Source organism: Pelmatolapia mariae, linkage group LG18, assembly GCF_036321145.2.
Source record: "Pelmatolapia mariae isolate MD_Pm_ZW linkage group LG18, Pm_UMD_F_2, whole genome shotgun sequence".
NCBI lineage: Eukaryota > Metazoa > Chordata > Actinopteri > Cichliformes > Cichlidae > Pelmatolapia > Pelmatolapia mariae.
Window position 1 is genome coordinate 28,380,468 of NC_086243.1, and position 23,633 is coordinate 28,404,100.

The following is a 23,633-nucleotide window of genomic DNA, read 5'->3' on the forward strand; positions in this document are numbered from 1 at the left end:
CTGCCTGTGACTCAGCACCTCATTAGGTTTGTTTTTTCAAATGATGCAACAGCTGCCTTGAAGGAAAGAAACGATTAGGAAAAAGGGGGGGGGGGGTTATTTGCTGGAGGATTTCTCAAGCAGTTACTGAAGCGTGGTAAAGTCCTGCTGATGTGCAGCTTTTAAAAAGTTGGGCAGGATATTCGTGGCTGTGCAAATGATCAAAATCTTTGTACTTTCCAATCCATCTGTTAGACTTTCTTGCGACCTTGAATAGAAAGGAAAAACATCTCTTGTGTTTTAGTGCAGCAGTGGAAATGTAAAATATAGCATCAGAAAATATCTACAGGTTTTCCTTTGTGGGTTTTTTTTGTGTTGCATTGTTGGAAGTGAGCGAGAGGCTGATGAATTCTACTTCCTAATCCTGTTGCACAGAAAAATGGCTGCAGTTCAGCCGGGAGAGCAGCAGTGGCGACTCTCAAGCTATTTCTCAATGAACAGGAATGGAACTAATCAGCTAAAATAATTATAATTATTTAAATAATTATTTATACAGCCTAAGCAGAGAAGTCCACACTTCCCTCTCCCTGGACACCACTCGACATCTTTTCCTGAGGCTTTCCCAAACCAGCCAAGAGATGTCATCTCTCCAGTGTGTCCTACTGCCCCGGGGCCTCCTTCCGGTGGACCTGCCTGAAACACCTAAAACCAAGGAGACCACTCCATGAATTGCCAGATTATCGTGCTGGAGGCCTTTGTTTGTCCTAGTTATCCCAGGAGCTATGTTGTCAGGGATAATTTTTGGGGTCTCCCAAGAGCGAACCAAAAGACTTCTATGAAGAAAATTAAAATGTGGACCAAGTTCGCTCCCCCAGACTGGAGTTACCCAGGCCCCACTTCTGAGACCTGGAAGCTACATCCATCTTTTATAGAGTCTGTGACAGGAAATTGCTGCTTGCTTCATGCCTGAAATCAAAATGTGGCCGTAAAGTGGCTCATGGTTCTGTGGCATACTCACAAAAGTATTTTACTACAATTGAAACGTATAAAAAAACTAATAATTTAACTCAATTTATTGTTAAAGCTCCTCTTTTTAAAAAAAAAAAATATAAATAAAATAATAATGAATAAAATATGAGTTTGAGATTTACAAATTGCATTTGCACGCTGTCCTTTTTTGGAATCGGGGTTGTATTAAAAATCTGGCCTGTTCACAACTGCCTTTATTATCATTTACAGTGAGTAACAAAAGTGTTTACAAGTAGTCATAAGAGAATACAGCTCAGAGGTCCAGAGAGAAGAAGCAGCAGAGTTCAACACTCATACCTTAAAGAAAATGTCCTCCTCCAGATGGCGAATATGGTTGTGTAAAAACAATATACTACGCCACAGATGTCATTATGGCCACTTTAAAGCAGCCGGCCATGCACAGCTGCTGCATCAGCTCTGTAATTATGTATAATCACACTCAAGAACATCCTGTCTGCTGTTAGCATTCCTATATCAAATCCAGACACTGTCACTGAGTAATGGTGTCGCTCTGTGTCTGTGTGGGTGTCTCATGCAGGGAGAAGACAGAAAGGCAAAAGTATGTGAAAAGCTGTTGAGAAAGTCATGATGAAACTTTTGGTTTAAATTTATTGGAAAACACACAAAACCTTCAAGACACAATGTGTTTACAGAGTTGGTGATTGTTTGCCATTTATCGATCGATGCCTCGTTTGTTCACAGGAGAAACCGCACCAGTGCACCCAGCAGGAAAATGGCTCCGGGAGTACATATTACACAGGAGAGAAGCAGGAAATCCACCCGGGAGTCAAGCAGACTGAAGGTACTTTTATTCATTTTAGAGATTTTGCTTTGTTAACTCTTTTAAAACACATCTGTCGCTCAAAATGATGTAGTGAGAACTGGTGTGCTCATCATTCTCTGCGCTCCCAGATTCTCGCCCTTTCGACCGTAAAACCATTGTATCCCTTTAGACTGCAAATAAACAACCTAAATGGTTCAAACTTTTAGAATTCTGTGAAATACAATTTCTTCCAACTTAAGCATCTTTATTTGTTCTGAATAAAACTCAGGGTGGGGAGCTGTTGCTTTCCTTGCTGCCATATTTGTTTGGGTCAATGAGTCTCGTTTAAGAGATGAATAAATGTGCTTCATGAATACTTGCGAGTATTTACTTTGATCAGCAGCAGAGTTGCTCAATAAAAAGGGAAGCTTTCTTTATTGCAGCGGACACGGTTCCCTGTTTGTGCCCCACATCCCAAATGAAAAAGATATTTGTACTAAGAATATTTGAATTTCTGTTTAAATCAACTTTTTTCCCTAAAAAGTAAAAATCTTTTTGAGGAAAAATCTTATGCAGGATTCTTCAGACTTGAACAAGCAAAACATGAAGACATTTAACAAATATTAGAAAAAGACAGCACGTGATAAACAATTTTGCTATACTTGTTATAAATAAATAATACTGGTTAAACATAGTGCAAATAATCTTACTGCTCAGGTCGATTTGACTGTATTTAATGGGGCAGAAATATGAACCTTGCATTTCTGTGAGCTGGGATAGGCTAGAGCATCGTCATGACCACGAATTCAAGAAGTGGTTTTAAAATGAATGAATGAATGAATGTAATATAAGTGGACCTGAAAATGAGTTTCAGCTGCATGCAGCCAGCCAACACATCACCTGAATGTTCCTCATGTACATGTATGTTTTATTAAAGCAGTCAAAGGGCACGCCCCCGCGTAAAGTCATGTTTCTGACTATATTCAGTTCAACGATCAGTGTTACACGGTGAACCAGCTGCTGATATTGAAAAACAAACAGAAACAAAAATCGAACAAAAGAAGTCATTTTAAGGGAGAAAACATTTTATTGACAGATGCTACAGGACAGAACGCGAACAGAACTTTAAACTGTTTGATAATCTGAGAACTGTCGACACTCATGAGACACTGGCTCGCTCCATCATGCTGCTGTCAACTTTTTTTTTTTTAAATGCATCCTTTATTTTTACCCTTCTAGGAAACTTTTCTCTTAATTTCCTTAGACTTTACAGCTTTTTAGTCTTTTTTTTTTTTTTCCTGTGAGGGGCAGCCAATCAGAAGAATGTAAGAGGAACTAAAACGGCCCGGTTCAGACAGAGGATGACTCGTCAGACTGCACAATCACTGTTAACAATGTATCGACTCCAGAGCACACACTGTAGAGCCACTTTTTAATCTTTTGAACTCATAGATTTGCACCATATTCAGCTGCAGTACCAAATTCAGATGGATGTTCTTGTCAGTTCAAAAGTCATTTTACTGTACTGGACCTTAGTTTGAGATTTGTCGTTATCTCATAGGGAATAAAGAACTTATTTAAAAAAAACAAAAAAACATGCCTGTTATTTTTCTTTAAAAGAGCAACAATGTTTAGGAAATTATGAGAAAATTTTCCAAGGAATAATCCATAAATCACAACAGGATTTTGTAAAATTAACGTCACTTTCTTTAAATTCAGGACAAATGAGATTTGAACTCTGGTTTCTTGATCGTCACCATGTGGCGTTTGCAAACTGCCCCGCGTATTGACTTGATGGATTTCTGTTTCAGAGGGAAAAAAGCTGTTTGTGTAAAAAGAAAGACGGCGTCACCAGCGGCGAGTAAACACAGACACCGAGGGTGGAAAACCTAATTTCTCCTCATAGTTCTCCGAATCGATGTCGGCATCGGCTCCAAACTGCGACTCTCACAAGTTCAGACACCAAATAAAGCCAAAGTTTCAGAGTGCTTTAGGTAACGAGACAGAGGAAGTTAACAGCATGTAGGCAGACTTCAGTTAGTGACTAATCATTCAGTTTAACAGCATTAGATTAGTTATTTCTAATTATGAGAAACTGTTAGCTGGGTTAATGAGCCGTTTGGCTCCAATTTTTTACAAAAACACATCACAGCATTACTTTTTTTAAGGTATATCAAATCACCACTTATGTGCTTACAGATTCAAATTTGACTGATTTTTTTTTTTTAAGGGGATAAAATATTACATCGCCATGAGATTATAATGTGAAATACTGCATAAGGAATCTTAGTGAGATTCAAGTTTTACCTTATAAAATGCATTTCATGTACACTTTCCCTGAGCTTTTAATCTGCTTGCATATTTCAACAATGAGGATTTCTATTCAAAAGTTCTGAAGTGGAAAAAAGTGACCCTGCGAGGTCCGAGTGACAACTCCAACTCTAACTATAACCAATCAGAATATGTATAATTTGTTCTTATTTTAACTATATTCAGACTGAATTTAGTTTTAATAAAATAAATTGCAATCAGATACAAAATAACTGAATCACAACCAAAACATTTCTTCCAAAAATGTGAAGTTTTTAGGGTTGGATTACGGCAATCGACTGTGAAACAGACGTGAGAAGCACTTATATCAACGGTGTTCATGTCACGAGGGATTGATGCAGAGGTGAAATGATTCCTGCTGAGCTTCGACAGCACAAACCTTACAAACAGCATCACATCTGGGTTTAATCGTCTAAGAAACAAACGCTGCTTTGTTGACGTGATGCCACTTGCTTTATAATTTCATGCCCAAGTTAGATCAGTTTCCCAGTTTGACTTTCACCGTGAATGTGGCATGAACACAGCACGTGTAATAGTGTGGGAAGGAAAACAAAGAAAATTACTGCCGCTGCAGAATTAAAGCTATTAACGACCGGCGTCCTCGAAACGTGCTCGTCGTTAGAAACGGCAAATTTAAGCAGTTAAAGTTGCACAAAGATTCCTCAAACAACAGCAGCGGGATTTAATCAGTTGCATAGCTGATGACTGACAAAGTTTGCATCATATGCACATCAGAACAAAACTACATATTCTACCTCAAACAAACACAAATGCTGGTTTATCAATCAGTTCACATGAAAAGAAAAGAACTGACAAAAAAGAAAATCAAGCCACCTTAGCTTATTAGCTTAATTCTAACTGAAACTCAAAGATGTGGAGGTTTAGTGAGCCCCTCTGACTGTAAGAAGACACATGACTGTGAAAGTTCCCCCTTCATAAGTTTTTATCAGTTCTGAGGAGATGCAGATTGCAGCTTTGAAACTTAAAGACGGAGCTGCTCTGCAGCAGAAATGCGTATCGCGCTGCAGTGGAAACGTATTAATCATCTTTCACAGCCTCCAAACATCCTCAGATCCCATCTTCTCTCAGTTTTAAACTAACTGCAAGCTGACGAACTCGAGGGCCATTTTACGCCAAATGATTAAACAGATAAACTGTGATTAAAAAAAATTAATAGCAATCCTGTTAATAATCTAATTCTTTGATTTAAATAGAAATTTATGTTTCGCTTGCGTGAATTCTTTCAAACGATAGGCAGCTCATTTAAATAATTTCTTTAATGAGACTTTAATGGGAAAAGCTTCCAGTTAAAAAGGCTGCGCTGAATGAAATGCATAATAAAGTCATAATTTGACTAATTACTATGCTTTCTTTTCCTGGCAGAGCAGGTCTGCCTCCAACAAAGCTTTAAAGCCGAATCTGCTAAATAAAGGGGGATTTAGGGTGTGTATTGTGCTAAATTCACAGTTTAGGAACAAAGGGTAGTGCGAAGTTACTCCCAGCACCTCTCAGAAATCTGTTTCTTATGGAAAAATGAATCTCAGACAGAATAATCGGGAGAAAAGATGCTGACATTTTTAGGCTTTCAGGTCCAAGTTGCAGTCATCCTCCTGAGTACGCCCTGGGAAGAAATGGGAACATCATAATTAATCCTCAGTAAACAGACAATGATGCCGCGTCTGCTGTAGAGAGAAACCAGACTTGTGCGTTAAGTTTTAGCTACTATCACTAAATGTTTTCAGTGGTTCTAAACAATTTTCTGATTCTGTTTGTTTGATGTTTTCTGAAAAAGCAGCGCTGCCTGAGGTTGCAGTGGAGTTCTGAAATGAAAAAAATAAAAAAAGCACATGCTCTTTTTAATCACAGGTGAGATGACCCATGAACACGGCCTCTGAAGAGCCTGTGAAGGCACGAGTAACGCTTCATTTCACATAGAAAATACTGAACGGTGACTCGGAGACAGCCGTATAGGAGTTAAGCTGAACCTCTGAAGAAAGCAGCATTTCAAATTCACAAATTAGTTTCAATAAAGTTTAAGTGGAAAGCTCGAGCAGCTACTCACCCAAATTTAAATCAGTTTGTCTTCTTCTTGGAAGATTTTTTCTTTTTCTGGAATAAGAAAAAAATAATATTGCTTAACTGCTTCTGCATGCAAATTATTTGGAGAGGAAACTTTGAGTTTACTTTAAAATGCCTCGCAGCTAGATGAGTGCCAACACTTCTTCACAGATCTATAAAAAAATTTAAGCAAAGACCAAAGATTTCTTTTTCTTGTCTCTTCAAACTGTCAGTCTCATTAACGAGGGGGAAAACGTAAACGGCAGCATACTATAATTCTGAATATTTTAAAAGGAAGGATGAGAGTTTTCAGGAGTGTTTCTTACCCCAGAAACAGCTGGAGGAGTGTGTGTGTCTGCAGCAGGCTCGGCCTCTAGTTTCTCCTGTAGTCTGCTCTTCTCTGTGAATATCAGCACATTATGAAGTCATTTAAAGGAACTGCTGCACTTTGTGATAGTGTGGTGTGTGGAACCCCTGCACGGTCATTTTTTCCCCTCTCTGGATGATTGCAAGCATCATCTTGCAATAGTTTTCCCCTCTTAATCCACAGGCAGAGTTGTACTTAAGATAAACTGGGGAAAGCCAAAAGACATCTGGGCCACGGTTTCATTTTTTTTTTTTAAATGTGCTGGTCATTGTTTACAGGTGGAAATATATGCTTTTAGCTCTCCACATGGGCCCTTTGCCTGCAACAAAAACCTCCTTGAATGCAATTGGTCACTAGAACTCTGATTACAAAGAGAAACCAGAACTAAAAATCTTGTCTCTTCCCCTTCTGTATATGAATACACCAGTTTCTCTTCAGAGGTTATAAATATGATTCAATATCATGTAACAGACTACAGTGAGAGGGAGTGTACTCTCAGCTGTGGCTGCAACAGCACAAATGTGCAGCTCTGAGCTGAGAGAGAAAACTAGAGCAGCTACGTCTTTGTTTTAGACGGTGCATGAACCGAGGGGCGACATTAATGCACGATATGTTACTAATAAAGATTATTTTGAACCCTGAATCTACTCATGTAGAATCCAGCAACAAAAATGTGAGGTGATGGCCCCACAGTGGAAGATTACAGAGGGTAGCAAGTTGTCCTTCTCAGACATTAATGCATGAAAAACTAAAGACATGGTGATATCGCTCCATCTCTCCTGTGGTGAGGTTGTTGAGTTCGTGTAGCCTTGCACTGTGACTGTTAACAAGCTGACCTTTGAACTTCAGGTGGACGCGCTGTAGAGCTTTTCTCTGTGGGTAAGCTCACCAGCCCATTTACTTTGATGGGAAGCTTTGTGGATTTTATGTAGACAGCATCTTTATGATAATGCTTTATTACAGTTTAATGGAGTCTGTCCTGACATGCCCTTTTCTCAGCCTGTGCAGGCCACTGAACCTCAAAAACCAAAAACAGGCTGTGAGATATAGTTAAAGTCTAAAGAACTGCACACTGTTGTGACGTAGTGTCCTGAAAAACTATGCACATTCTTACTGTTTGCATAGGAATTACAAGGCTAAATAGCAGCTAGGTGTTGCTAATAAAATTGGCTTAACTGATCAAAAGCAGTCGGTCTGAAGCATTCAAGAGTATTAACGCAATGCCACAATGTTCCCATGAGTGAACATATCCCAGCAAGTTCCTTATAAGCTCCATCGGTGCAATGCTCAGAGAAACTGCAAGAGCTACAGCTCAGACTCTACAGGCCTCAGTTAGCATGTTAAAGTTGATGACAGAAAGCCTCTTCACTCTAAAGAGAACATGGCAGCACGGCTTAGGTCTGCAGCGCTGCATCTGCATAAACCGCATGACTCCTGGAATAATGTCCTTTGGACAGAAAAGACGGACATATAGATATCTGGCCATCATGTGTAACACCACGTAACACACAAACGCCTCATACCAGCTGTCAGTTACGGTGGTGAAGGGTGATGATTTATGCTTGTTTTGCATTCACAGGATCTGAGCTCCTTGCACCTTCATTTGACTGAGTATACCAAAGTGTGGGCCAAAACTCCAACAATGTGAGACACTGATACAGAAGACAATTACTTCAAGTTATTGCTGCTAAAAGTGGATCTACAAGCATCGTGTTTATCCCAGCAGTGGTGTAACTATGGTTCAGTTCATATCTCAGTCTGGGTCATGGTTTCTTTTTCCTCCAGTATAATGGAGAAAGATCTTGTTACCACAGCAATCTTTAAACATTATAGCTTTCACCACCCTGGTTGCAGATGGTCGATGGTACCGCAGGACGATATTGCAGATGTTTGTGTCAAGACTTCATGAATTGTCACACCCTTAATATAGCGCAACATGAATACTAACTTAGTAAGAAGAAAGTCTTACTTGTTTTCTTAGCAGGTACATCTTGGCTCACATTTTCGGCAGCTTCCTCGCATTTAACCGCCTTCTTTTTCTTTTTCTTCTTCCCTCCGTTTGAAAGCGCCGACGTATCGGCATCATCAAGAATCACAGCACTCTGGTCATCTACCACACCGCTCTGATCCTCAGCCTGCAGCTCCCTCTTCTTCTCCAGCTTTGCCTTGGGCGGTTGGTTTTCCTTTGACGAATTTTCTTCTAGGTCAGCATGTTTTTTCATCTTTTTCTTCTTCTTTGGTGTTTCGTCCTCCTGAATGGGCTCAACTTTGGGTCTTTTGCTTGGCTTTGGGTGAAGCACTTCCTCTGTTTCTTCTTGTATGTGTTTCTGTCTGAAAAATGGAAGTAATCCTTTAACTTTTACTGTGATTTTGGCATCTTTCTGCACATACTCTTTGTAAGAAGTACTAATGGTAGCACGAACCTCTACAGCATCAAAATTCTGCAAGGTGACATTGAAACAATGATAGCAGCGCCAAGTTCTACAATCGTTTGGCTTCGCTTTTGTTTCACTTGTAGTTTTATGAAGAAATATGCCAAAGATAAGCAGAAACTGCTCACTTCTTCCTTCTCACGTGGTTCTGATCTGCAGATAACTTGTTGCTCTTCATCAACCTCATCGCCATCTTCTCCTTCTTATGAAGTTTTAATCTCCTCTTCAGGCTGAGCTTCTTCCTGAGACGCTTTTTCTTTTTGGCCGAGGAGTCCAAAGAAGACTTTCCCTCTGCAGGAGCAGGCCAAAAAGAAAAGAAAATGCACAATTAAAGTTATCTAAAAATCACACTAGATATATCACCACTAATGATTAAGAGTAAAGGCCACATGAAATACAAGTTCATGTCTTATTACAGGGAACTTTCAGGAAAGGCTTTTCCTCTCTCTCTCTCTCTACCTGTGGCTTCCATTTTCTCCTCTGTGCCATTACTGCCCCCTGCTGGTTTTCCTTCAGATTGCACCGCCTCGTTCTCCTGATCTCCTTCCTTTCTCCTCTTTTTCTTCTTCTTCTTTTTCTCCTCTGTTGTCTCTGCCAGACTCACAGGATTCTCAGCCTTCTCCTCTACTGCTCCTCCTGCCTCACGCTCCTCCTCTTCCACATCTTTAGCCTTCTTCTTCTTCTTCTTTTTAATTTTGTTTTCAGTGACAGTGTGAGTTTCCTCTTTCTTCTCTTCTTCTTCGTCTCTTTCCCTTTTCCTCTTCTTAGCCTTCTTTTTCTTGTCTGGTGGAGCTAACTGAGACGCCTCAACCTCATCCCCCTGATCTCCGCCATCCTCTGTCACCTCCTCTTCTTGTCTCTTTTTGTCTCTCTTTTTCTTTTTGGCAGATTTCCTAGGAAGAGGAGTGTCACTGAGTGGATCTGGGGTAGATGCATCAGTGCTGCTGGGTGTGTCCGTGATCGATGTGTCTGCTGTTGATGTCTCAACATCCTGTTTGCTCTTCCTTTTCTTTTTCCTGGGAATGCTGCGGTCTTTACAGGACTCGGCAGTCTCCTCAGGGGACAGCTGGCCGGTCTCTCGCTCAGCTGCTTCGTCATCTTTGACTGTGATGTTGATGACGATGGAGTCCTCTGGGTCCGATCGCTCTTCTGAAACCAACGTGACTTTGATACCAGTTGGAGTGGCTGAGAGGTCACTGTGGATCCCGGTGTCCACGGGGATTTTCAACATCTCCGTGTCTCCCTCCAGCTCCGATGTAAGATCTGCGACCTCTGACATCTGAGTGCAGAGATACATACAGGAATTAAAACATGCTGCATATACACAAAGTCATTACAGATAGTGCAAATGTACTCATTATTATTCCCCATCTGTTTCTGGCAAAGACTTATCTTCATCGTAAATAGTTAGTGTATCACCTCAGATTTCTTGGTCTCCTCCTCCTCCTCCTCTTTTGGATTTTGAGATTCACCATCACGGTCTGAAAAATATTATAAAATGCCTACATTAGATTACATTTGTAGTCTTTTATACCTGATCAGAGCTTTAAGATTTAGGTACATGATGTGAGACTCAATAAAATCATCTTTTTAAAATCAGTCGACAGTCTATTACAGTGGCAACTCTGGGGGAAAAACAGCAAGAGACATAAGTTTTTCATTGCATGATGTGCAAACAGATATGTCTGAGCCAACAATGTCAAGATAAGGCAGTTTTTTTGTTTGGTCATAAAAGAAAAGAAAAATAAGATAACGAGACATTTTAAATTGTCCTGATGGGATCTCAGGATGGGTTCTGTCTGATGTATTGAGGATTAAAGTGGAGAGCAGAGCACACACTACGACATGTTTGTGATATATCTAACGCTTTTATTTGATGAGCATCTCCAGGTGTATTTTTTGATAGCAGCATCAGAACAGTCTCCCCCCACAGGAATCCAACTCTGAAGCCTTTCTGCAGCAGATGTTTGGACTTGTCATAGCAGGGAGTTCAGGTCGATAATATTATTAACAAAAGGCTCCTTTCCAGGAATTTGTGCAGTTCAGTTAGTAAAATCCAGAGCTGCCTCCGTGTTTGACAGGTCAGAATGCGAAAAACCTTCGTTTCTATTCAAACGTCATGTATCATTTTCAAATTTTTGGGTGAAAGATGCAATTGTTTTCCAGATGATTGCAACTCTCAGAGTAGTCATAACTCCGGCTTACTTAACAAGCTGTGACAAGCTTTACAAACTCCGCTGAGAAGTTACACAAGTGAGTGGCGTCGAAAAACAACTGCTGTTTCTCCGGCTTTGGCAGAAATCTGTCAAACTCTTTTACAAGTTTTGGCGTTGAATCCAGCTGCCTCGGGGTAAAAATATTCAAACTTTGTTGGTTTTTTTTCCTTCAGTAAAATGGTCTAAAACATCTGTGCTTAAACAGAGATGACGTGCTGTCAATAAAAGGAAAAATGAAAAAACAGAATGCCTTTTTTCTCCCTTGTAAATAAATGGAAAAAAGTAAATCCAGAGTACAGTTAAATGAAAAGCAGCGACGAAGCTGTGCTTTGTTGGAAACCGCTCCAACAACAACTCCCTTTTTGGAACTGCTTTTTATATCAGTGAATAACTTTTAGGTCAGTTCGTCCAAATCAGCAGCCATTAAATGAAAAGAGTCGAGCCTCACAGCTGTAAGCCTCCACCACAACAAGTCGAGATAAAGCCAACATCCATCTCCCCTTCTGTTCCCGAGGTGTGTCGTCACATAACCACAAGAAACGTGTTGAGAGGCGGCTGGATTCTCACTAGATTTGCAAGATCACAACAACCTGGCGTGCTTCATGCTAGACGAACCACAGTTGATTTAATCAAATGAGTGTCCTGCGAGGAAATAGCGAACACCAAGGTCACAGCTACAGATGTGCTTCAGGTGTGACAATATTTAGTTTTTTGCCTGGTTAATTAAGCTTTCGGGGAAAAAAGAAAACTGCTGAGCAAAGCAACAGGTTGAAATGTGTCTTTCTTCTTGATGCTATGAAATATCAGTTTATACACAACTATGAGTGCTGAAATCTTTTTGAGTTTTTAGACCGTTTAGTCTTCCTCAGTTGAGAACGTCTGGTCTTTTCGTTTGCCTTGACTTGAGCTCTTCATGCATCACAGTTTTCAGATCCTTCAGCGGTGTAGCTGAATGAAAAACTGAGTGAGAAGTAATGTTATACTTTTTTCTCTATTGTTGACTTATGACGAAAACGATGTCCAAGTAATCATAAGTACATATTCAATTCAATTTTATTTATACAGCACCAAATCACAACAACAGCTGCCTCAAGGCGCTTTATATTGTAAGGTAGACCCTACAATAATACATGCAGAGAAAACCCAACAATCATATGACCCCCTATGAGCAAGTACTTTGGCAACAGTGGGAAGGAAAAACTCCCTTTTAACAGGAAGAAACCTCCAGCAGAACCAGGCTCAGGGAGGGGCGGGGCCATCCACAACAATGTACAATAATAACATACAACAATAATATTCACATATAAAGATAAGAAGCTATAAAGATGAACCAATTTTTGGTAGATTATATGAATGTGTGTAATATTTTTTTAATCAATCATTTAATTATGTCGGTCATGAGCATGTGCATCTTCTCTTTGTCTTATGTAATCGTATATACGGAAAGATGAATGTGTGGGTGCTCATAACTACAAATTTAGTGATAAGTTTAAATCAATCAATCAGGAGAAACATTCTGATTACAGATACAACCCTAAGACAGATCTCACTTTCTTTCTTAAATCATCGACCTTGCAGTGATTTTCATGCCTGAGCAGAAATGTGTAATTTTGAAACTCTTGTAACTGTGGAAACAAACCTGGACTGCAGATGTTATCAGACTGATTTTCATAATACATAAAAGAAACCTGCTGCAGACGCAGCCGCACTGAAGCCTCGGTTTCTTAACAACAGCTTGTGACTCTTGTCAGAGCAGTGAGAAAGAGACGGAAAAGATGCCATGCATTTAGGGGGAAAAGAACAAACTGGTAATTAAAAATCTATTGGCTGTTAATACCTGCAGAGGGCGGGGCTTGACCGTCTCCTAGCTGGTCACTGGTTTCCAGAGCTGTCAGGTCAGAGGTGGTGGGCTCAACCAGGCTGGGCATCTGCAAGAGGTCAACAGAGGTCTTTCACCACCAGACATGACGAGTCAAGTTTTTACTTTTAAGATCTTTTGATCTTTTTACAGATTTAGTCCTTAGTTTAACTGAATTATTTAAATACTTTGTAATTGTAGTGGAAACATCAAAATATGCAGGCACTTCAGGGATGCATAATAAAAGCAATCACAGGTTCTGTACTCGTATCAATTAATATATGAATATGAAGCAGTACTGCACCTCTCCTGCTGTGGCTTCTTCACCTTCTGGAGACTCGGCTTCACTGACTTCCTGAGTGGGAACATCTGTCTGCTGTGACGCCAAAGCTTCTTCTATGTCTTCTGAGGTGTTTGTGGTCGCTTCCTGGAGAAAAACCGAGCAGAAAGATCAATTTAATCCTACAAGAAAACAAAGGCGAATTAATACAGCTCATTTTTGTCAATAAAAGCTAAAATTGCACTCAAAGCCACAGTTAAGTCTTGGAAACATGGCTGCATCACTAAAGAGAAGTCAGATGGATAATGGTTTAAACACTTCCAGCCTGAAGGCGCTGGTGCCAGCGCCGGCCAGTATCTGCTTTAAAACTCAGCCGGCACCATTTTCTGAAGGTTGCCAAGCATGGCGGCATTCGCTGAAGAGGACAGCTGGGACTGCTGGGACAAAACTGAATGCAGTTTCATTTGTGTGTTGCATTTCTCGTGCACCAAATTAGATACCAGTGCAGGTGATAATCTTTAGTTTTAGGTCCAGCACACTCTTAGGTCTATGTTGATGTGTGCATGCGGGCAATAATAACAACAAGAGGACTGATATTTGTTTCCCAAGTTGCATTTCTGCCAATTTATTGTTTTTCCAGCTGCTCTGGATTTCGTGGAAGATGACAATTACATTTAGATTTTTTTTTTTTAGCTAAAAAATAGTCTAAGACTTGATATAAACTAAGCATCTATGGATATGAGCATAAGAGGAACGAGCATAATGATCTTTGATGTATAGCACACCAGCATGCTGCACTAGTCTGTAAACAGAGCCAGATGTTTACAACAGTTTGGGTGACAATTAATTAATATTTGGCTGATCAGGGTTTTTGTTTACAGCTTTTTGATTGCTCATGTCCGATTTATTATTACTGGTGCTTCCATCTTCCCACATGTGAGCAATAAATCTTGCAAATACAACGCTATTTAACTGATCAAATAACATGAATTATTCATTGCTGGCTTTTAACAGTCCTGTTTTGACACTTGGAGAGATGAATGTTGCAGAATTATTATTATGGTAAAAAGTTGGCACCACAAATTCTCATCTTTATGCAAAAAAAAAAAAATAATCATACATTTAATTTCTGTATGTTTTTTATTTGATCTTTTTCTTGTTGACAACTGGCACCAAATTGCTTGTTTAAACAATGTAAATGCCAATTAAATCTGACGTTTCTGTTTCTGTTGGAGCTTCAGATGATTTAAACATGAATACAGAGTTTTAAAGTGCACCGACTTGTTGCTAGCACTAATTAAGAGCAACATCAAATACGGTGACATTCAATCGCAATCTTTTACGTTCCAGTAAAGTCCTAAAAAAAATCACAATTCAGCAAAGAAAGGCTGCCTGCAGTGTTGACTACTGGAAGCGTAACAACACAAACAGTCCACTGCAAAATAAGTTTCAGCTGTGCAGAGGTGAGCTGAGGAGAAGGAGCTGAGCCAGGAATCAACAGCTACTCCCATTTTTTTATGAGTGTGGTTTAAGGTGATTAACATTTCTGCTCATTGCAGAGCGATCCAGTGCGCCAGGAGGAAAATTAAACAGCACAGTCAAGGTAGAGCGAGTGATGCATATGTGCTCAAGTGTCAGTCGCATGACAAAGTTTTGCGAGATATGATGAGATGAAAAGAAAAATAAATATCTGACACAAAGGTTTAAAACGAAATTGATGACCTAACCTGGTTCAGATCATCACTGCCCTCTTGATGCTCCTCTTTAAGGTCACCGCCTGAGACTGAGGCCTCGGCTGGAACGGGGGCCTGCGACTGGTCCTCAGCCTGATCAGGTAACACCAGGCTGTTGTTATCCTGGCTGGGTGCAGTTATTTCCTCAGCGTCTGAAGAGGCAGAGCTCAGGCTTTCTGCCTCATTGGACGCCTCAGCACACACTTTAGTTGGAGCCGACTGGAAAATATGTACAGGCAGTTAGAAGAACTTGCATCCTGCTGTTTACTCAGAATATCTGCTAGTTTCAGGAAGACAAATCCAAGACACTCGAGGATCATTTTACTGCCCCATTTATTGGAGACTATATTTCACTGCAAATGAGGTGCTATACTGAGAACAGTGTACAGGCTTCAGTACAGCAGCGTGGCTCATTTGTGTGCTTTTTACGTTTGGGGGAAACAATGCAACAGAGCAATTTCAAATACTCACACACAGACTTCAATGTAAAGTAAAAAAACTTTAAACTTGTTGTGTCAAATATATTTGGACTGTATAGATAGACACACCCTGTGTTTACGTCCCCTAGCATGCACAACAACAAACCCAGACATGCCTGAGAGCGATAGCTGCATGTGCCAGCCTCCAATGATATTTAGTACATAAAAAGGGAGCTACTTCAACAACCCCCAACAAACCACACTACTCTGCAAAGTATGCAAGACAATTGTTGCCACTAAATATGGAAAAAACAAACTTGTTTCACCACTTTAAGCAAAAAAACACAATCAAGTCCAAGCAGGCCATGAAGGCACGTGAGGAGGAGATGCTAGCAACTCTTTATATGCAATCAAAAAGTAAAAATATGACTCCACTGAGTGTCGCTGGAGCACTTGCTAGCTCCGCTCCACATCACAGGAAGTCCATTTTAATCCACAGAGAGCAGATTTAATTCAACCAGCTGGAGAAAAACTACAACTAAAAGAAACTAGAAATTCTTGCTGAGTAGAAACATCTTTGCCGTTAAGAATGTGATGTGTTGTTGTTGTTGTACAGCAAAAAGAAAGCCGCAGTGCTTTTACCATTAGACACAAAGTAATCAGGGTTTCCAGCAGCTGTCGACAGAAACCACAACGAATAGTTCGCACAGAAACGAGCACGCACACAATTTGTCTCTGAAGATTACCGTTGTCACACGCACACACATTCTGTGTCCACACGGCATTATCTGCTGCATCACTGGGCCAACACAAAAGAACAGACAAGACACACACACACACACACACACACACACACACACACACAGCAGTAATAACAGAGGAAACTAAGAGATACAGGACAGATGAGACGAGTGGAAATGTGTCCGTGTGTTTCACAAGCGTATAACAACACTGCAGCTACTGTCCATCTATCAGCACATTATTACAGTGGCTGGACAACAGCTATGTGTGTTCATGATGGCACTGCTTTCCTCCTCCTGTAACAACGCTGTAACACTTGATACTTACTCGAACGCTTTTTACTTTTTGCTTTTAACTTTAATGAAAACCTTTAAAACATAAACCCCAAGTAAAAATATTCCTACATTAATGATCATTAACATTTCGCACCTTTATCTTTCCCTGCTCGTAGTCATTTCAAGAGTTGCTTTATGAGATAAGACTTAAAAAAACTCGTGTTCACTTCATGCTTAATCATACAAAATTAGAGATTCATCTTTAATTAGATAAGGTCTGCTGGAGATTCCTCGCCTACTTTAATTAGTTTTAAGATGCTAATATTTGAAAATATGATTGTTATCTTCAGGGCATAGCTTATTTCAGATTATAAATGTACTGTTTGGGTGTCAGAATGTCAATATTATTACCTGTAAAAGCTAATCTGCTATACTATACTACTGCAGAAGCAGAACACATGGCGCCGCCTTTGTGTCCGTTTACGCAGCTCTTTGGTGACAGAGCGAAGGGTTGTTAGCATGCAGACGTGCTGCAAAACTTTGCATAGGACCAACCACAACCACGCCTTCCTGCAGCTGCTGTTGTTGAGAAACCTCTTTTGAATTTAAGAAAACACATTTTTAAAGCTTAAGTCATGCCAGGAAATAAATTGTTAGCATCTTAGCTGAGAAAAATGATTCTCCTTCTTATCGTATCTTGTCATTTCTCCTGTGATTTTAATTTACCATTTGAAGGCTACAGGATATTTCCTGGTTTTCTCGGTGCACGTGTTCATCAACACATCCTAAATACCAAACATTTATGCTCAACATTCAGTTTGTCCTTATTGGCTCTCCCATATGAAGCACACTTTAGCAATGACACAACAGGGCTACGCTAACTGAAAGTATTCCGTCTCCTCACTTTGAGAAAAAGGGGGCAAAGCTAGCACAGAAAAACTCAAACCCATTTTTCATGATATGCGAGATGTTCACCTCTTGCTCTGTTTTTGTTTCTTCCTCCTTTATCTTTTCTTCTTCCACTTCACTGTCAGAGGAGCCGGCGCTCTTGCTGTCAGAGTTTGTTGCTTGGGATTTATTATCAGCAGCCAGCAGCTGCTCACAGACACTCTCAGAGATGCTCTCTGCCTTCAGTGGCTCAACAACATCAGGCCCGGGCTCTGAAAGAGAAAATCAAATATATTTTAGACTGGCTTCATAGTCACCGGTGCCAAGATTTGTAAAAGAAATAAACACAGAGTGGAAAAAAAGGATAACTTATACAATGCAAAGTTCAACTCAGTTTTCTTTATGTAGCGCCAATTTCACAACAACAGTTGCCCCAAAGAGCTTTACATTGTAAGGTAAGGACCCTACAATATTAGAGATAACAGCCCAGCAATCAGATGATCCTGTATGAACAAGTTACGAGACGTTACCCAGCAGCATTACTGAGGGATGTGTCAGGGTCAACAGATCTAGTAGTTACATTCCCTAAAAAGTCCAGGTGATGTGGGGAAGTAACAAAAAGTGTCCAGTTTGAACAAAGAAGGCAAGAATCTAATGATAAACTTTATCAAAAAGGGAAGTTTGAAGACTGATCTTAAAAGTAGAGAAACGTCTCCTAAACTGTGAGCTAGCTGCGCAGGAGAGGGGCCTGAGAGCCTCTGACCATTTACAGCAGTGAGGTTAGTCACAATCACTCGACACACATTACTCCAGTCCTGGCAGAATTACACTGGCAGAATCCAATTAAAATTTTCACTGATTACTTTTAAATCACAGACAATCAATTGCTGTTACAACCTCTGCAGTGTGGGCTCAAAGCACAGGAGCCCATAATTTTACCGTTTTAGCTCCAGCGTTGTGGAACAAACTTCAGCTTACTGTTAAATTAGCTTTAAATAAGCATTAGATAAATAAATAAAAACATATTTTTACAGAGAGGCTTTTGTTGGTTTTACGTTTTCCTCATTTCTTGTATCTTCCAAAGATAAACTAATGAATCAGCTGTATGACTGACAGGTTGCTAAAATAATTAATTGCCAAGTTGTTGCTCTATGTATCTATAAAACATCAGAAAAAATAAAAATGGAAATCATCATTCTCCAGAAATCGAGATCCACAAGATTTAAACAAGCATTAATTAGAAAATGTTTGACATTTAATTAATTAAATTCATTTCAGCTACAGATGTGCACATATTAGTGGCTATATTTTGTCTTAACTAATGCAATCAAACATAAAATTTACCGAGTGGAGGGTTGGAATCCACATCATCTCCTCCTGTGACACTGGAGAGCCTGGTGTCTGCAGCCTCTGCTTTGATGCTTTTCTTTGAGTAACTGGACTCTTGTGTCTCCTGTTTGGCATGCTGGGCTAGGGAGTACAGTCTGTAACACACACACACACACACAAATTAATTACATTTCTCTTACTGGCTATGCTTATACATTAGGTAAAGCACCAACTGATGAGCTGAAAAATGCATTCAGTGCAAATCTCGATTCCTCCAGTGACCACTTGAGGCCGACTCTAAAAGTGAGTCTCAGACTCACAGATTCTCCTGTTAAAATGTCCAACTTTGGCCATGAAATTAACACGTTTACATGCTAGTATGAGAAGTATTTTTGGCCTCATGTATGTTTTCTCCCTTCATCACATTTGTACACAGGCCTAATCTTTATTATAAATCATTTAAATGGAATTTGCTGATGCTTAAAGTTATGGCTGTGGCCTCTTTAATTAGCAGATGTATAAACACAGATTGCTTAAGTTCATAGCAGCGTGCCAATTTTCAGCCCAGAAAGTCTGAAATGAACTCTGGACCATTTTAGTGTTTAGAGCATTTTGGAACATTTTAGTGGAGTTACATGGCTAATAATGTAACTTTTTTCTCCAGTTTCCACACTGTTATAACATAACATACATCTGTATATCTCTAAGCGTCTGTGATGGAATCATTAAAATGGCGGCAAAACCCATTGTGATCATACACTTTTGTCTTCAACCAACAGCCAGATTACAAAAATCAAAAGGTGCACAACCGGCCGAAGTGACACCACAACAGCAGCGCACACCAGCAGCTGATACATTATTTGCCACCACACGACAGGGGGATGCAGTATGCATAAAAACACCATAAAGTATGATTGGCAAATTGGACTTGGCATTCAAATTCACTTCATTAGTCACATCAGGTTTCACCAACACCAAAATGGCGAGCCTTAGTGTTCCAACACTCACTAATACGTGATGCTGCAGTGGCAACATTCATCTTTTTGTAAGCAATCAGGCTCAAAACATCTCAAACTGGTTTCTTGAACACGAGTTCACTGTACTCAGATGACCTCCACAGGCACCAGATCTGAATCTAAGAGAGCGTCTTTGGGATGTGGCGGAACGGGAGACTCAAGCCACGGATGTGCAGTCAATAAATCTGCAGGAACTGTGTGATGCTATCCTATCAACATGGAAAATCTCTGAGGAATGTTTCCAGCACATTTTTCAATTTATGTCACAAAGAATTAAGGCAGTTCTCAAAGCAAAAAAGGAGTCTAACCCAGTACTGGGAAGGTGTGCCTAAATGGTCGTGAACGTAAACAAGCATTCAACTTGATTTAGCTATGCTTGGAAGCAAATAGCTAGCACAGCTATAGACTACACTGTTCTGTTTACATACCTTTACTCTTTATCAGTGCAGTGAAGTAATTCAATTCTGTGTCTTTCTCCCACAGTGTATCTTTTTCTCACTTTTTTCCACCTTAACCCCCAACTAGCTGCCCGTCCCTGAGCCTGGTTCTGCCGGAGGCTTCTTCCTGTTCAAAGGGAGTTTTTCCTTCCCACCGTTGCCAAGTGCTTGCTTTCAAAGTGTCAGCTAACTTTTGGAGAGGTTAAGTGTATTCTTATTTTTTTATATTGTAGGACCTACATTATAAAGCACATTGAAGCAACAGGTGTTGTAAATTGATGCTATATAAATAATATTTAATTGAATTCATCTTTTTTTTAAAACCCATTTCTGTGAATCTCAGAAGCCTAAGAACTACAGGTTTTTGATCATTTGCATTAATTAGAATAGGGCTAAGTATCATTATGAGTACTTATCCCTAATGAGCAGCTGTTTGAAAAGGGTGTTTTTCTGATAATCAGAGGTGCCTTATATTCGGCACATAATTATGTATTTTCATTGACTTCCGCAGATTTCTGTTATTTTAGTGTTAGATTCACTTTGGCAAATGAGCTGATGTCATTCATTTAGCCATTTATCTGATGCCCATTTAATCCTCATTAGGGAGGCAGGGATTTGAAGGTGATCCCAGAATGCACTGGGCACAAGGCCAGGAAATCACTCACACAAACCGTAGCAGTCGCATCCTGCTCATACAGACAGTATGGAGTCTACAAATCACCTAAGCTGAGTGTGTCTCTGAATCGCATTACCTGCTGAGCTGTGACTCCAAAAAGCAGAAAGTCATAAAATGTGGAGATAAAGAAAAACAGAGGATGATGAGAAACGATTTAAGTGATCAATAGAAACGAAAACAAGCCACTATTTATGCACTGCATTGGGCTTAATCTCATTTTAGACCATTAAATGATTGTTTTTAGGTTCTTTGGGAGCCAAAGAGCCCCATCCTGTTTTCAGCTACTGACATTTTTAATCTACACATGCTCACCTGTACACAGTTTGCTGTACAGTCAGTTTTCACAGGATTTGTAGCACATATAACAATTACAGCACAAAGAATGTGACATGTTAAATTTTACAATTTTCTTATAATTACTTTCTTTTTGGTAACTTGTGGCGTTATATATTTATGTATACAAGTGTTTAACTGGGTGTGACTTACTTCATCCAGTCTGTGTAGATATCATGTAGGGTGGAGGAGCTCTCCACCGGTGTCTCCACCTACAACAGAACACACAACAGCCTGAGAAATACTGTGCATCTAAAACTTGCTCAGTACTGACTCTTCAAGAGTGTTTTCAAAATACAATTTCTCCTTTTCACTGATACCCTGAATGTTCTATCTCTGCTTCAAATAAACTTCCTGTGCGTCCCATAACTACATAGACAGAAGACAAAAAAAGAAAGGAAAAAAAAAACAGAGATAGCAAAGGGAAATAGCAAATTTCCTGTGCTGCAGGAATGCTGCCACAAGCTTCCAGATGTGAATTCATGTAAAATATGCCAAAGAAGAGAGTATGATGAATACACAATGTTCGCATAGAGGAGTGAAGGATACTCGTAAGTAAATTCTAATAAGACTGCTGCTGTAACTTCATTCAGACTTTAAGGTGTTGTATTATGTCCTTTCCAGCTCTCTTTTTATGTTTGAACTCTACGACAGTATGATATTCCTTATTTTTATGTTTTGATGGAAAACCCTTCCCCCTCTTTTTAATGGTTAGGAACCAGCCTATCCAGGGTTTACCCTGCCTCTGGCATTGTAACAGCTGGGACAGGCTCCAGCTACCCCGCAACACAACGCTGGATAAGTGGTTAGTAAAATGAAAGAAAAGATAACTGATATCTTATAATGAACTTCAGCAGACCGCTCAGTTAATTCACTCTCCCTTTAAGCCAACTTTCTTCAGATTGGCCGTCCCCCATAAACAGAAGGTCTGAACTGCAGGTGGGCGGGGTTTATGTACTTGATTCAGACCTGTGAAGCCAAAATAGAAAAGAACTGTTGCAAACAGAGAACCCTTGTGATTCTCTGTACCTGTACTGACTCTGATCTCATTTTTTACATTTTTATCATGTTAAATATGAGCACCCACCACTGTAAGTATGAGCAACTTTTGACAATGACATTTTTATCTCATAAGCTCTGCAGGAAAAGTTTAAATCACACCTAAGCCCATTTTTCCTAAGACAGACTTAGGAAGAATAAGAATATTATTTTTTAGATTTCCCCTGTTAAAAAAAGAAAATACCAGAAAAGTTTATTTTACAGTGTCTGGTTGCATCATAAAGTGTCATCGGCACACTGACTGGATAATCAAGAGCTGCAGTGATTATGTGCAACAGTCCAAATACTCCAAATTCCAAAAACGAGTGAACTACTCGAAATATAGAGGAAAGCATCCAGGTCTCGTATTTGAAAAATATGGAAGTAGAAGTTCATCTCAGCTGACTATTTAATTTAAAAAAGCTGCCGATTATTTTTAAATTGATAAAATAATCAATTAATCAACTACTCACAGCAGCTCCAGGAGCTTTAGATAAAAAAGGTCAACTGTTATCACTAAACACTATGAAAAGGTGATGAGGTTTTGAATGGGGTGACGGCGTGCAGCAATAGGCCGCAGGAGCAGGGCTGCTTTGTGCAGCTCCTGTAACATAATGTTCTTTTCCTCCAGAAGGCCTGAACAAGGAGCCACACGCTTTAACGCACACACAGAGACTGAAGTGCATCTTACCGACAGCCACACTGAAGCAAACACACATCACATTTATATTTAAGTTGTTATATAACATGCAAGATGCGGATGTCAGCTGATGAAATCGCATTAAAAAATCGTCCTTTTACTCACATTTAACTAACGTGTGCGAGCCAGAACCCAGTCTACCGACTGCACGCTAAATATTAGACTGTAAATTCAAGCCAAACTTCTTACCTGGGTAACGTGCTTCTCCAGCACCTGGGCAGCTTTCTGGTAGCCGTTCACCTTCAGGTGCTGGTAGATTAGAAACAGCAGCACGTCGTCCTCCTCTGAGGCCATGCTGTCCGACGGGACCGACTGGCAAACCGGGAAAAAGTGCAAATAATATTGACGGGTTATTTACACTTCAGTACATGCTCGCTATTCGGCGTGCGCACATGTGCGCTGACGACGCCCCCCTCGAAAGGCAGCATGGGAAATTGAGTCTTTGGAAGAAAACGAAGCATAATTTGAAATTTACCAGTTTTATTAAAGAAAAATGTAACCAAAATATTAAAACAAAGCTTAAATGCATATATGAAATTAAAATATTAAAAAAAATGGTAAGTATTTCTGATTTCTTTATATTTTGCTAGTAAGATGGAATTAATTGTGGTGATTTATTGAATCGTGCAACTATAAGGCAAAAATAGAGTTTGTAAAATTCTAATGAGTTTGAAAGCTATTATTTTTATGGCCACCTTTATTCTTTATTCAACGCAGCGTGAGCTCTGTTGGGAA

At 39.8% G+C, this 23,633-nt stretch overlaps 1 protein-coding gene across 1 annotated transcript; it reads right to left on the reverse strand.

Moving 5' to 3' along the window:
• Positions 1-3,015: 3,015 nt before the first annotated feature.
• On the reverse strand, positions 3,016-23,284 carry LOC134617054 (glutamic acid-rich protein-like). Its single transcript, XM_063462217.1, has 14 exons — positions 23,088-23,284; positions 21,314-21,372; positions 18,714-18,853; positions 17,457-17,641; positions 15,041-15,265; positions 13,338-13,460; positions 13,013-13,103; positions 10,379-10,440; positions 9,419-10,238; positions 9,088-9,250; positions 8,497-8,858; positions 6,487-6,560; positions 6,165-6,211; positions 3,016-5,723 (listed from the first exon to the last, which is right to left on the reverse strand). The coding sequence occupies exons 1-13, from the start codon at positions 23,190-23,192 to the stop codon at positions 6,176-6,178; spliced, it is 2,445 nt and encodes an 814-aa protein (XP_063318287.1). The 5' UTR covers positions 23,193-23,284; the 3' UTR covers positions 3,016-5,723; positions 6,165-6,175.
• Between the last annotated feature and the right edge of the window lie 349 nt (positions 23,285-23,633).

What these genes read in the sequence shown, in the direction of transcription:
- LOC134617054 (XM_063462217.1), bottom strand. Translation starts at nt 23,192, where the DNA reads ATGGCCTCAGAGGAGGACGACGTGCTGCTGTTTCTAATCTACCAGCAC. An exon ending in AAACAAAAACAGAGCAAGAG is followed by an intron (nt 15,266 to 17,456) that starts GTGAACATCTCG and finishes CATATTTTCCAG; the next exon opens with TCGGCTCCAACTAAAGTGTG. An exon ending in CTCCTCCAGCTGTTTCTGGG is followed by an intron (nt 6,212 to 6,486) that starts GTAAGAAACACT and finishes TTCTTATTCCAG; the next exon opens with AAAAAGAAAAAATCTTCCAA.